Source organism: Zalophus californianus, chromosome 3 (assembly GCF_009762305.2).
Source record: "Zalophus californianus isolate mZalCal1 chromosome 3, mZalCal1.pri.v2, whole genome shotgun sequence".
In the NCBI taxonomy this organism is placed as follows: Eukaryota; Metazoa; Chordata; class Mammalia; order Carnivora; family Otariidae; genus Zalophus; species Zalophus californianus.
In genome coordinates, this window is record NC_045597.1 from 137659413 (window position 1) to 137674986 (window position 15574).

The window sequence follows — 15574 nt, forward strand, 5'->3', positions numbered from 1 at the left end:
ATACTCTCTCTCCAATAAATAAATAAAATCTTAAAAAAACGAAAAAAAGTTACTCAGTCTCCTCATCTTTAAAACGCAGACAGAAATAGCAATCCCACTTTCCTCAGGGGCTCACATGAGGTCAGGATGAAGTCAAACACGGTGTCACTTAAAAGATTAGAGCAGTCTGAGAGTTCACTTAAGCTTGTGTTGGACTCCCTTCACTCATATGATGATTAGTGACACTCAGGCAGGCTGGGCTGTAGGAAGACAAATCATACCAGGTGGTGACATACCTGATCTGCCTGGTGGGTCCCTCACCGGAGGAGGGGGTCTCTCACTGGGCGGGGGAGGAAGAGGGCCTGTTCGTCCTGGTGAAGTTAAGGGGGTTGTAGACGAAGTAAGGGACAGATTCCTCTGTGGGAGTCTTGGGGTTTCATCAGTGCCACTGGAACCCGGAGGCAGCAGGGGAGGGCCGGGCCTGCTTGGTGGCGGTGGTGGAGGTGGCTGTGAGGAGGAAGGCCTCGGGGTAGAAGGCACTGGGGGCTTGCTGTTCTGAGGGGGAGGCGGTGGGACCGCTTCCCTGTGGATGGAGGGCCTGTTGCCCACTGGAGGAGGCGGAGGGGGGGGTTTGTCATCCAAGGCCCTGCTGGGGGTTGGGGGCAGGGGAGGCCTGTTGGAGAAGGGCGAGGAGGAGCTGGAGGGTGTCTGGCGGACGGAGCCTCCTCCAAAAGCAGCACCTCGGTTTCCAGGGAAGGGGGGAGGGGTCGGCCCAGGGCTGGGCTGCCTGGGGGCCCCAGGCACTGGTGGGGACCCCCGGTTGTGCAGATTTGATTGAATGGGTCTCGGCGTATTAGGCACTGGAGGGGGAACGCTATCAGGCTTTGAGCCCACGTCGGGCCTCGGGGGAGGCATTCGGTTCCTCTGAAGCTCTGGGGGACCACTTCTGTGGCCTGGAGAAGGCACAGGAAACCTCCCTGGGCCACTTGGGGGAGAGAAAGGCTTGGCAGATGTGGCTCTTCCTCCTGGTGGCAAAATCGGGGGTCGGCTTCCTCCGGGATCTGAAGAACAGGAAAAAAAAATCCAGTTAGAAAATTTGTACTCCCTCTCAAAGGAAATCAGAGAACTAGAGTGTATTCTCAGCTACTGGAAGTACTTTCCTAGATGCTATAAAGTATAGGCAACTATTATTTATATAAATTGGGTTCTGGGTGGTCCTTCCTGGAGGCAGAAGAATAGATCACACATTCCTGTGTACCTGCTAGTTGCAGATCCTACAACCTGTTGGCTTTCAAAAGGTTTTTGGAGAGCCCTCTTGACATTACGTGTGGGCAAGAACCAGGATTAAGTTGGAAATGGTTCAGGAGAGATCCCCATTCATCATGAGAGGAGAAGAACAGGATGGTGTTGGTACATGGGATTTCTGCTAATGATTTTCTTTCTCCCTGTCACCATCCCTGTCCTCCTATGGCTGTACCTCTCAGGTTTGAAAAAATAATTTAGCCATGTTAGATGAAAAATTAGTTATCCCAACATAAATATCCATTCGGGAGGGCTTACCTAGTCTCTTTGAATGAAATTCCCAAGAGAAGATGGAAAAATGTAATGGAAGAATTGTAACTGAAATAAGAAAGAACTAACAAAGGAAAAAGAAACAGAGTTCAATTGAAAGACTCAACACCAGTGGTTGGTCTTAATCTGCAAAGAAGCAGGCAACTACACAAGTTTTTTTCCTTACTGAGTCAACTTCCACTTCAACATCGGCAGGACAGAACAACCCTATTACATAATTAATATTAAACTGCTTTGGTTCAAGAAAAGGAACCGAAGTTATGGAAAAATTCAAACCACCACCCCAGAATCTCTTGGAACCTAAGGTAATTCTCCAAAAATGGTAAGCCTGAAAACTTCTACCACTTCAAACATGAGCTAATTAAAATACCAAATATTCACTGTGTACCTGCTACATACCAGCCATTATTCTAGGTGCTAAAGATGGAAGAGTAAACAAAACAGAAATGATCCTGCTCTCCTGTGCTTTACATTCTTGTGGGGGAGATAAATAATAAACCAGCAAACATAAATATTTTCAGATAGTTATAAGTACTAAAAAGAAACTAAAATAGGTCAATGAGATGGAGAGATCAGACAGATGGGGTGGCTGGCTGGGGGCGGCTTTTCTGAAGATGTGACATTTGAGCTGAGGCCAGCAATAGAAAGACAGGGAAGAAGGTGCTTTAGGCAGAGGGTCAGCAGGTGCAAAGGCCCTGGGGAGGGAATGAGCTTCAAGCTGAAAAACCGAGGCCTGTGTGCCTGGGGTACAGTGAGCACGGAGAACTTAGCAAGTGGACTCTGAGTGGCCAGCAAGGGCCAGGTCATAAGGAGCCTTGTAAACCAGAGGACTTCAGATTTTTTTTTTAAAGATTTATTTATTTATTTGAGAGAGAGAGAGAGAGAGAGTGAGTGAGAGAGAGAGAACATGAGCAGTGGGAAGAGCAGAGAGAGAGGGAAAAGCAGACTCCCCACTGAGAAGGGAGCCAGATGTGGGGCTCAATCCCGGGACTCTGTGGGGCTCAACCCCGGGACCCTGGGATCCTGACCTGAGCCAAAGGCAGACGTTCAACTGACTGAGCCACCCGGGCACTCTTAGAAGACTTCAGATTTTATCCAAGGCACAATGAGAGACATTTGGATGGATTTATACAGTGGAGCAATATGAACTCTAGAGAGAATTTTTTATTTCAACTGCAGTACTAGAAAACCACTGTACTTTCCTTGACTGTGTGGTATATTTCTAGGTCACCAACTTGTGATAAATTATATCTTCCAAGTTCAGATTGAAGCTGCAGTTATTAGCCATGTGTACATCACACGGACAGTGTTCACTATATGGATGGTATACTAGGCTGACATATACATCTGGTACACCATTTTGTGCACTAATTTAATTCTATCCTCATTTTATAAATTTCTTTCCAGTTGTCTTTTGCCTTAATTTTTTCACCTATTGTTAAGTACTGAATGTCTGCATTTGTCAGCTGCCTCAATCCTTTTGGCGGGTTTTAAATAAGTAAATTTAAATGTAAATGCGGGTCTGGCAAGACAGAATCTCTCATATTATTGAGTATCTTTCTAGATTTTGACCATCCAACGCTAAACAGTCAGCTAACCCTGAGGATTCAGTGGCTTTATCTTCATGATTGTGAGAATTTCATACTTTCCCAGCAGACATTAAACGATCATAGAATTAGAAATAAAAGTCTTCTAACACAACAAACATTAATACCGAAAGATTTATGGTAAAACTTACTGAGCTTCATGCACTTTGTAAGGTTTTTTATTTGGGCATGACCAGGTTCAATTTTTCTCTCTGCCATTAGGTTCAAAGACAATCCCATAGGACTCATTTCCATGTGTCCCTGCAGAGAATATTTAGAATCACTGGCCCTCAAATGCCAGATGTCTGTCATGCAAAACACCGTTTTAGATTCAGTGAGATTTGTAACTATATTCTGTATAACACGCTCCATAGTGTTTTGGAAAGTGGCTCACAAGTATTTACTATACTAGACAGCTGGGTCGGGCTACCTCACAAAGAAAGGTGAATTTGCCAGGTCACCAGGCAGACTTTTCCAGGGGTGGCCAGTTCCATTTGCTCCTTCTTTTTCTTCCCACTCTAGCTCCCCCTTTAGAAAAGTACAAAAAAGTACAAGTTACCCCGAGGACACTGAGCAAATACTTAACAGCTCCATGGAGCTGGCTGCTTTTGATTTAAGAAAAAAAAAGATGCTAGAGTCTCTTATAAAATGGTGTTACCATCTCAAGCGATCTAAAATGTTTTAAAGGGCACAGTGCTTTAGAGGGGATGCCAAGCCTCCAAACCACAGAACTCTGCCTCATCTTGTTACTAAGAGAGAAAGAAACTCTCCTTACCACCATCCCTGTTGGCTGTGGATCTCAGCTTCGGCATCCCAGCCTGGAATAGTCCTCCTAAGCCAGGTGGGCCACCCCCTCCAAAACTTCCACCGCCACCGCCACCGCCACCGCCCCCGGCACCGGCACCGGCTCCTTTAGGCTCTGCAGAGGGAAGGAAACACACTCTCTTCACCGTGGATGAAAACACCACCAGAGGACAGCCCGAGCCCAAGTACACAATAGACAATGCCTGTCAACCAGGGAGCAGGCTTGAACTGGGCCATGGCAGATTTCTGGGATTTCATGAAAACGCAGGATTTTTTTTAAAATTTAATTTAATTTTATTATGTTATGTTAGTCACCATACAGTACATCGGTAGTGATCCACGATGCATTGTTTGCGTATTAACACCCAAGGCTCCATAAACGATTCACCCTCCCCCTAGTCAGAAAAGGACGGGTTTTGTTTTTCACTCCAGGCCAGTCACAGGCCCCAGGGCAGGAGAATCGGTAATAGATGCTGCCTTGCCCCATGCTCCCTGCTTGGCTAGCTGCTGTAGGAGTTACTATATGTATCCTAAGATTTGGCTAATAAAGGAATCTTCCAAGAAAGCAAGTCCCAAGGGAGGGGGAGATGGAAATAAAAGGTGAGAAGGAAGGGAATCGTAAAAATAAAGGGAAGAAAATAAAAGACCCTGTAATTTTACTCCTTGGAAATATACACTATTTTCATGTATTTTTTTCCTGCTCGTACTTTTTCATTTTATATATTTTTTTCTCAAAATTAAGACCAAATTTACTAAACAGTTTTTAGCCTGCTCTTTTCACTTAACACTTTATTGTTAGCATTTCCCATGTCATCAAATATTCTTTGAAAGCATGAGTTTAAGGGGCTGCATTGTGTTTTAGAGCATGAATATATTGTAGTTCTTTTGACCATCTACTTATTTGATGGCCTTAAGGTTTGATTTCAATTTTCTAATATCATAAAGCCCAACAGTAGGCTTAGACATTTTTAAAAACTCCCTGCAATTGAAGGTGGTACAAAGATTTTGTTTTATTTTGCATTTATTTCCTCTAAACCGTGGAAGAGTCTGAAATGGGCAGACAAGAATGACCAAAAAAAAAAAAAAAAAAGAAAGGAAAAGAAAAAGATTACTAAGTATCCTCTCTAGCCTTTTGGGTTATTTTCCTTGTCTATGAGATATTTTACAACTCTGTAAGTTGTCGAAAAACTGATAATAATTGTCCATAGAAATGTAAAATTGTTGTGTTCAGTGGCATGCAACTGATCACAGATGGGTTTACCTATCTGTAAATTCATTTCAGCTCTGATGTGTGTGGTACTTTGAACTCTCCTTTGCACTGGTAACATTATACTGCTTCCCTCATTCATTAATGACTTAAATAAAATATTTGCCATATGTTCGTTTTATAACTGTATGAGAGCCATGATTATAACCCTCTTTGAAAAAGTATCTTATACAATTTATGACGTATGTATGGTTGTATTTATGAGGTTAAACATTGTTTAAAGTTCTACCCCTTGGAAAACCTTCTAGAGTCTTTGACAAGCAGTACATGAAATCTACAAATCAAGAGGGGAGGACTGACACTTTAATGATATTTAGGTTATATGGAAACATGGTATATTCTCCCATTCTTCTGGTTCATTCAGTCAAGTTTTATAATTTTCCTGATATGGGTCACCTACTCTTCTTGTTAAGGTTACTTTGATACATTTTTGTTTGTTGAAATTGTGAAAGGGATGTTTTTCCCCTTCTGTAATTGGTTATCACTGGTATCAGAAAATTTCATTTGACATCTAATAGACCATTCTGCTAATATTTTCTAAATTAATATTTATAAAAAATTATCTTGGATTTTCTACTAGACATATGGTCTGCAAATAATAAAGGTTTTGCTTCCTTTTGTCTAATAGTTGTATCTCTAGTTTATATAAGTAATTACTTTGATGACTGAACTTGCATACGATATAAATTATTAATATTGCTACAGGCAACCGTAGTTCGCTTTTAATGAACACGCCCTTAACTCTGAAATTACTGACACTTTAAGGCAGGTAATTCTTTGTTTGTGGGTGGCTGTCTTGTTCTCTGTAGAATGTTTACAGCATGCCTGGACTCTACCCACTAGATGTCGATGTAGGAACCCCTCCTTGGCCAAGTTGTGACAACTACAAATGCCTCCAGACATTGCCACATGTCCCTTGGGACGCTGATAGATAGCTTTCTTTTTGTGTTTGTGCCACAAGCACAAAGTCTGAGGTTAGGACCACGCAAGTCTTATTACATGTATCCGATAGCTTTCCATCTCTTCCTATGTTTGGGAATGATTTGTATAGCATTTGCATGAGCTGTTTCTTAAAATCTGGAAGAATTTACTGATAAAATCGTCTGGCTCTAAAGCTTTTTAGAGAGAAAGTCGCTTGATAGTGTTCAACTTTAGTCTTGCTCATTGAAGTTTCATGAGTGAATTTTGGTAAGTTTATGCTTTTTGTAAAAAATTAATTTCTTTAAGATTTTAACATGTTTTAGCATATAAATTCATCACAGTATCCCTAATTTTGAAAAATCCACTTTGAATCTCTTACTAATCTACATTCTGAGTCCTACTTTTATTCATTTGTGTTTTCTTTTTTTCTTGATTAATTTGATCCTAAGCTTGTGTCAGCTCTGCATTTTTTCTAGGTGTGGAGCCTTCTGGGGTACCTATGCGAGCTCTGCCGATAGAAGAAATAATCTGATAGTGAACTGACAAGGATTACTTCACCTAACAAATCAAATTACAATAACAATTTCCAGAAGTATATGCAAAATGGCTTCCCTATAAAAATTAGGGTTTTTTTTTACTAATTTTAACTATTACCAATAATATTAATAATGCCCTTGACATTCAAATATTACTCCTTAATTAATGATACATTTTGGAATAATGCATTTAAACAAGATACCTTTACATGACACCAAACATTCAAAGAGATTGATGCACTATCAGACATCATTCATCAGTTTTCTTAACCTGGACCATCTGTGCATCTTTCAGAGAGAGAAGGTAAAGTAGTTGATGATAGCTAACTGGTTCATGGTCATTTCCTTAGGAATCGCACTGCAGGATAAGGCTGGATTAAGAGCTTTATCATATATAACCATGGTCAACATTTTAACATAGAACCCAGGGAGGCTTCAGCTGCAAACAAGTACAAAACTATGGGTGGACCTTTGCCGCTTGCAAAGAGCCTGTGACAACAGTACCGGTGTCCATAAAGTGCATGGACAACAGGGCATGTGCTGGGTTGCATCTTGTGTCCACGAAGCAAAGTATGTTCCTAAACATCACTGAACAGCTGGAAGGGAGAAGAACCAACATTTCTTTCCATTTAATGGCAGGAGAAGTGGACCTTGAAGAATACAATGAGTTTCTAATAGTGGATTCAGGAATAGGCCACAGATTATCCTGTGTCCTTCAGTATCAGTGGGGAATTCACATCTACTTCTCTCGAGCTCTGGGTTCCTTCTCCTGGGGGGAAGAATGACTGAGCTCTGCCCCAGAGGCCAGCAGTCTGGGGAGCGCCTCTGGCCCCATACCTGGCACCGGGACTCAGACAGCTTTGGACCAAGGCTCCCAGACGTAAGTGGTGCTGGGCTCCACTCAGGGAGAATTTCATGACGCCAATCAGGAGGACTAAGGGATTATAAAATAACCCGATCAGTTCTGGGGGCATTTTGACTAAGAGGGAACCGTGTCAAGTCAAGGGTAAAAGACCCCATAGTTCCTTCTGGAGGTTGGTGTACCCTCCTCTGCAACACATAGCATGACACAGCACAGCAACATGTAAAAGCTTTTGTCTTGGTCTTCCTCTTTTCCATTTTCCTCCCACACCAATGTTCTCACCTAACTCTGAGCCTTCTTTCTTCTCCACCCATTAGGCACTTTTCCTAGAAATTCTTCCTGAACACTTGTAATCCTCGACTTGGCTAAAATCCTGCATCACTGTTCACCATCTACAAAGCTCCCTCTGGTGATTTTGGAAAGTCAGTCTGTTTCCTATGGAGTCCAGATGGGATCTGGGTGTAGGATGTATTCTGGCGACATGTAGCCAGTAGTGGAAAGGTCTAGGAATGTGAGGGGACAGTTTCAAGGCCTGGTTATTAACTACCAGTAGATTCTAGTCATGATACATTTTCATTCTGTTGTAAATGTTAATAGGATTTCTGTGTTGTGGGTACCTGTTTGTTTCTACATACCCTGCCTTGTTCTAGAAAGTATCTTAGACTTGCGATGGGCAGATAAGCAAAGTTGTGATCTCATTTCCTCTCTCTCCCAGCTCCTGAAAATCCTATCTTACACTTGAATGACACATCCCAGCCCACAGAACACTTTTGCATTGTCTCGTCTGTGGCTCACAGCAAACTGTGAGGGCGGCAGACCTGGCACTATCTCCATTTTACATTTGAAGACAATAAGGCTTGGAGATGGTAAGTGATGGATGTGCCAGAACTTGAACCAACATCCTTTGATTCCAAGGCTGGGGCTCTTTCCATATTTCATGCAGCCTTTTGATCTGTGGTGCAGAGAGTAATGGGTTAACTTCCAGCAAGTGTTGTGAATAATTCAGAGAATCGCTGCTGTGTGTTCCTTGGACAAAGAATTATTATCCTGGCTTCCTGCAGCATTAGAGGGAACCCAAGCCGGAGCTGTGGCTACAATGAGTGATACAGTCCCTTATTTTGCTAGCTTTGCAGCTGTTGTTAACTGAAAAAAAAAAAAATCTTTTTGGAAGGGTAGGGTTGATTGTTAGGCCGTAAATCACTTATCTCCATGGAAAACAGCTTTTTTCACTTACTGTCCAATATCGGTGCACTCCTGTCATTGGTGACTGTCTTCTTCAGTTTCTTCCCTTTGCTGATGTCAGAGAGAAGAGCATTTCTCCCAGCCTGTTCTGACTTATTCAATGTAGGTTTTTCCGTATTGGCCTAAAAGGAAACCACGCAGACTTATATTCATCTCTTGAATTAAAATCATCTACTACAACACTCAGTGGGGACAGCTAGAGTCCTGGAAGCTTGTGATCGAGGTTCTTGGCAACAGGTTGTAAATTCTCTGCAAGTTTTAGATCCAATGTCATTCTTTTTAAGACCCAGACATTTGGGAACAGATGCAGCAATAAATTACATTCATTTTTAATGCAGGAAGAGTCAGTCCCTGATAAAAGTCTCTAAAAATTCAGACCACAATCTGGCCGTAACCAACAGAGCCAGGGTTGGATGGCTCAAAACGAGAAGGGAATTTTAAAGTCTGAGAGGATTCTGCTGGATACTACAAGACTTCCTCCCCCAGAATGTGCCCTGAAGAACAGCTTCTCTCTCCTAACCTTCAGAGCTAACCTGGAGCAAGGGGAAAATTGTCTCTAGTCAAAAGGGTCAGCTGTATGTATTTTAAATCCATCAAAGTTTTAGAAAATAATTCCCTCTGTCTATATTACCGAAGATTTTTCTTTTTCTTTTGAATTTAGGGCAGATTTGAGGTGTAATTTACATCTAGCCAAACTGCTACTTTGTATAGTTCTACAAGTTTTGAAAAACATACAGTCCTGTGACCACCACCACAATCAAGATCCAGGACACGTCCATAACCCCCCAAAGTTCCTGCATGCCCTTGCCTAAGGTGTTTCTCATATTTAATTCCTTTGAAAGCTTAGCTCACAGAGATTGCAGAGTGGACCAAGGTGCTGCTTTAAAATGCTTAGGTATTTTCTCATTTTCCTAGAATTCCTGGGAAAGATCTGTACTATGAAATTGGGATCTCACTTCCTCAGGGTTATTTTAGGGAGCGGGGACACTGAGAGCCCAGCACACAGGACTCGGAAGTAGTAGGCATGTGCCTGGGTCTGACACATGGGGAAACTGGCTTGGTCTGGCCTGGACCCAGGGAGAGCTGGCTTCCCCAAACCCAGAGGTCCTTCCAGCAGACCTTAGAGGCCTTCCAGGCTGGCCCCAGCCCTTCTGAAATGATCTGATTCCAGAGGAGTAGGTGAAGGGCTCAGGAAGTAAAGCTGGGGCAGTTTAGCTTGATACCTCACCCAGGGATTTATTATCAGAGTTAGAGGCAAAGGAAAAGCTAAGAAAAACCCTGAAGCAGGGTACATAGAAGCTCTGTGTTAAGCTGAAAGAGTCCTGGAATAATGATAAAGTATTACTTGCTCGTAGTAACAGCAGTTAACATTTATATAGCATTTACTATGGGCCAGGCACTGTTTTTAGCACTTTTATGTGTATTAATTCAATTAATCCTCATCAGCCCTGTGAGTCATTATTTCCATTCTAGAGACAAGGAGGTAGAGGCACAGGGAGGTAAAATCATTTGCCCCCATCACCCAGCTAGTCAGAGGAGGAGCTAGGATCCAAACCCTGGCAGTGTGATTCCAGAGCCTTCCCTGTAACTTGACAGAAGGGTAAATGTGGGATCTAAAATGCCCCTTGCCCACATTGGGGAGCTGCTGTTAAAGGGTACAAACTTATAACCAGAAGATGAGTAAGTCCTGGAGGAGCACAGCATGGTGATTATAGTTAACAATACTGTATTATAAACTTCAAAGTTGCTAAGAGTCTACATCTTCAATATTCTCACCAGAAAAAAGGAATGATAGTTATGTGATGTGAAAGAGGTGTTATTAGCTAAACCTAAGGTGGTAATTACATTGCAATATAAAAATGTAGCAAATCAACATGTTGTATAACTTAAACTTCCACAATGTTAAATGTCAATTATATCTCAGTTAAAAAAAGTAACAAAATGCCCCTTCCCCACCTGCCTCCAACACTCCCCTGAGCAAGCCTGTTAATATTAGCAGCTTCTCAGCAGTTTCAAAAGTGCTCTTTACGTGTACGGTTCCCGTTTGCTAATGGAGTCATCTTCTACTGCTCTGAAACTTGTTTTTTCAACTTGACGACACATCTTGGACATCTTGGAAAGAGAACTTTTAAAATTACCTACTGTCTTCATTTTAAGGATGAAAAAAGTCTGAGGCCCAGAGAGGTTAAGCAACGTGTCCACCCCAGCTCTCTTAACCTTGGGGTCAGCAATTTTCACTGGCCTCCTGTTATACCTCCAAATTTATTTTGATGCCGGACCTCCTTGGGTGCTAATTCCTCTCACATGGCAGTCCAGAACCCTTAACTGAGCTGTCCCACCAGATAGTGCCCTATGATAGCCACCAACCCACCGTTCCCTTTACTCATCTCTATATCCTATTTCTCTAGGATCTTGCTTTTAGTCACATAATGGATAGAAATGAGTTGACAGGATAAATTTCAGTCATTCTGGTACTACTCGCATGACTCATATGTCTTCTCAGCTACCTGTATTATTATTTATTTGTATTTTTCATTAAGTCAGTTCACTATATTATTTATACTATTTTCAGTGAATATTTTCTTTTAAATTAACTCACTATTAAATCCATAGTTTGATGTGCTAGTTATAAATTTCAGAACACACATTAAAATCAATACATGCACATTAAAATAAAAAAAAATTAAAACACATACTACCCAGCTAGTGGTATAAAACCACACTTTTGGGGAAATATAGATAAATAAATCCTGCTATGTTAGCCAGATCAGAACTTTTCTTTCCTTTTTTTTTTTTCCAAGATTTTATTTATTTACTTGAGAAAGAGCACACGTAGGTGAGGGGCAGAGGGAGAGGAAGAAACAGACTCCCCTCTGAGCAGGGAGCCCAATGTGGGGCTCGATCCCAGGACCCTGGGATCATGACCTGAGCCGAAGGCAGACACTTAACCGACTGAGCCACCCAGGCGCCTCTGGATCAGAACTTTTCAAACTTATCTGAGTGAAGGATCAGTTTTTAAATTTTTTTTTCCAATTTATCTTGGACTGATACTTTTGTAAAATAACAATTAATTATTAGAAAAATGAATTATGGGGCACCAGGGTGGCTCAGTCAGTTAAGCATCCGACTCTTGATTTCGGCTCAGGTCATGATCTCAGGGTCGTGAGATCGAGCTCTATGTTGGGCTCCCCACTGGGCAAGGGGTCTACTTAAGATTCTCTCTCTCACCCCTCCCTCTGTCCCTCCCCCTTCCTGCTTGCACGTGTGTGTGCATGCACTCTCTCTAAAAATAAATAAATAAATATTTTAAAAAAGAATAATGAATTACTTAAAAAAGAGACACACAAAATACAATCTTAGAAACAATAAACATAACACTATTGTCAAATTGCTGTGTTTCTTAATGCTTACTCTTAATTTCTGTACCTGTCTCCTTGGGGCCACTAACTAAGAGCTGGAGGACCACACTGAGTAGCAACAAGCTAATTAATTGTTTGTCCTTCTAACTAGGTTCCAACCTCAAATGGGCTATATAAATGTGTCCCGTGGAAGCCTGTGCAAGAGACTTTCCCTCTCTGAGCCTCAGTTTCCCCAAGTAAAAAGGACCCATCACTGTGAGGCTCCTCAGAAGTAAAGCCTTCACATGCCAAGGGAGGTAAGGGGGCAATGGGGTGCATCTGGGAGCCTTTCTGTATCACCATGTGGAGGGCTGCTGGCTTCCTGTAAGAGGGTGCACTATTTTCTGAGGACAGGTCTATCAAGAGACCAGTGAAGAAATGCCTTTGGAAAGTAGACATCTAAATATAAGGATAGACTTAAAGATTTATTTATTTATTTGAGAGAGAGAGAGAGAAAGAATGAGTAGGAGGGGCAGAGGGAGAGGGAGAGAGAATCTTAAGCAGATTCCACACATGGAATCTGTAGGGCATGGAGCCCTACACGGGGCTCGAACTCATGACCCTGAGATCACGACCTGAGACGAAACCAAGAGTTGAAGGCTTAACCGAGTGAGCCAGGCACCCCTGCAAGGAAAGACTGAAAGAAGGATGTGAGTGTGGGAGGAAGTGGGGATGGGGGGGGGTGGATGATAGTTGCCAAAAAAAAAGAGTGGGAAGAAGGGAAAAGTCAGAGAAAAACAAAGAGTGAGTCTGCAGGAAACGTGAATGACTGCATTTCATACATAGACCTGGGTTTCAGGACTGTCCTGTCCAGAAGTTGTGGGAAGGGACAGGATGTTTCCGTGACGGACCTGACAGAGGAAACCCCACAAACGCACATCCCACACGTGTACTTGGCACTGCCTGAGACTTCTGACAACCGGCCCTTCAGGGTCTCAGGCCGGCTTACTTGCAGCGGGGAAACCTGCCGTAAGGTTTTTACGCTAGAATGCAAATACATGCAAAACAAATGCGTGTGCGCCAGGTTCGACTTCATCTGGCCTGTTTCGTGCACCAGCAGCAGGTGGCAAGGGGCCACTCACCAGAGCAAATGTTGGCGGGGGCGGGGGCGCCGGAGGGGGCGGGACAGGCATCTTGGACAGCTATACTTTCAACAGTCTTGCTGGTCAATCTGTAGAAACAAAGCAAAAAGAAACAAAACTTGGTCATGTATTAGACTTTTTAGTAATACTCTATTCTAATCTTCCATCCCTCCTTCCCACCAAAGTGACAGCTATTCACATAGGCCAACTTTGTTTTTTGTTTTTTTTTTTTAAAGATTTTATTTATTTATTTGAGAGAGAGCATGAGAAGGGGGAGGGTCAGAGGGAGAAGCAGACTCCCCGCTGAGCAGGGAGCCCGATGTGGGACTCGATCCCGGGACTCCAGGATCATGACCCGAGCCGAAGGCAGTCGCTTAACCAACTGAGCCACCCAGGCGCCCCCCCAACTTTGTTTTTTAGATTTATTTTTTTGAGAGAGAGGGGTGGGGGGGCAGAGGGAGAGAATCTTACGCAGACTCCCTGCTGAGTGCAGAGCCCATGGCAGGGCTTGATCTCAGGACCCTGAAATCATGACCCTGAGCCAAAACCAAGAGTCCAACGCTTAACTGACTGATCCACCCCAGTGCCCCCAGGCCAGTTCTTATAAGGGGTGTAATCGCCTTTACAACATTTGCTAAGATGTTACTCTTCTGGAAGGATCCTAGCAGGGGAGGTTTCTGAGCCCAAATGCCTTAAGATATTGGAAGCAAAACTGGTGCCTCACACTGCTCAATTCCCTTACCCACCAAAGCAGGTCCGGGGAATGACACCAGGAGGGAGCTGCGCCTGGAGCCTGCGTGAGCTGGAAGGTGATCAAAAAACGGCTAGAAATGTATCCTGGCAAATCTGATGTGCCCCTGGCTTCTCAGTTCCACCATGACATCCTTTCTTCCTCTCTACTCCCACCCACTCCGCGCCCACTGGTTTTCTTCTTGCAAATGCTTGGCATTCTCCTGGGTCTGGGCACGCACTGTAGGAATGCAAAGACGAATATTTTTCTGGTCTTGCCCTCAAAGGTCTTACAGTCCTCCAGGGGAAGAGGGAAGGAATAAGGTAAGGCAGGCAGCTAAGATGGGCAAGGGGCCCGGATCCCATCTTTGTGCTGCTTGGCATTTCCTTATAGGATCGAAGTTTTTTAAAAGAGGGGAAAAAAGAGACGAGGTCCAAACCTCTGAGTCTGAGGCTGTTTACTAGAAATACACTTCATTAGAAAAGCTTTCTGCATAGTGTGACGGCTCTGGAAACAAGGGGAAGCCAGACTGTGACTGGCTGGGGGAGTGCAGGGAAGACGGGGCCGAAGGGGGCAGCCTGGCAAACATCAGGGGCTGAAGAACCTACGGGGTGAGCGAGGAAGCTTCCCAGCACTTCCACCAGCCATGACCATGACCCTGCCCCCTGCGAGTTCCGTCCCTGAGACCCAGGTCCCAGCACAGGGCCATGCGCTCTCACCCCCAAGTAATCCTGGCTCCTCCCACTCAGTCCTCGCTACTGAAGTGTGGTCCTGGCTCAGCAGCAAGGGCATCACCCCGAGCTGTTAGAAATATCACACCTCAGCCCCTCTCTCCACCCACCGAATTTGTTTCCGCACTTTAACAAGATCCGGCGGTGACCCGTGGGCACTAAAATTTGAGCCGCCTGTTGTAGAATCTGAGCCTTAAGCCAGTGCGCAGCCTGGGACACTCCCCACCTGAACCACACGGAACATGTGTCCTGAATTTCAAACAGCACAATTATCTTCCTTTTGTTCTCCATCTCTCTTAATGGAAAAAAAAATTACTATTTTTTATTTAGAATTTAAAAATTTCGGTTCAACCACAAAGTTAATGTGGAAAACTTACACCTTGAAACACTACTTTCTATTCAAATACTGCTAGATGGCTTGCTTCCTGTGAACAGACAGGGAACGCAAAATCTAAAAGGACATGGCTGGACTTGTGAAGGCTGCTGGAAGGCGGAATTAAGACAGTTTGGAACAGTTCCGTTCCAAGGCGACCACTATGAAATGAAGCTGCAAAAACGCCGCGGCAGCCACAGCTGTCCCTCACTGACAGTCCATTGGCACGCAGGCGCCTACCGCGTCTCGAACTCCTGCATCGACGCTGCCAACTAGCATAAGCCCGCTCATCTCCCAGGGCACACCGCGACTCCGAGGACCTGAGCAACTCACTGAAAGACCATCATTCATTCACAGCAAGTCCTCTCAATCCCTGGTCTTTCTTGAGCAGCATTTTTGGGCAGGGAAAGAGCTCACTAGTGTTAAAGCTCAATCCTTTTCAATAAGAGACTGGCTCAGACAAAGCTTCTTTTTAAAACGTGTTCCTTCAG

The 15574-nt window shown here is 43.7% G+C and overlaps 1 protein-coding gene across 6 annotated transcripts in view; it reads right to left on the reverse strand.

The window, feature by feature from the left end:
• WIPF1 (WAS/WASL interacting protein family member 1) overlaps positions 1-15574 on the reverse strand; it is a 118407-nt gene that overhangs the window by 11291 nt on the left and 91542 nt on the right. For all 6 annotated transcript variants that reach the window (XM_027589618.1, XM_027589620.1, XM_027589619.1 and 3 more), the window contains 4 exons: positions 13250-13338; positions 8762-8891; positions 3913-4056; positions 276-1040 (listed from right to left, as the gene is read on the reverse strand). In XM_027589618.1, coding sequence (XP_027445419.1) covers positions 276-1040; positions 3913-4056; positions 8762-8891; positions 13250-13300 — 1090 coding nt within the window. In that variant the 5' untranslated portion in view covers positions 13301-13338. The remainder of the gene's footprint in view (positions 1-275; positions 1041-3912; positions 4057-8761; positions 8892-13249; positions 13339-15574) is intronic.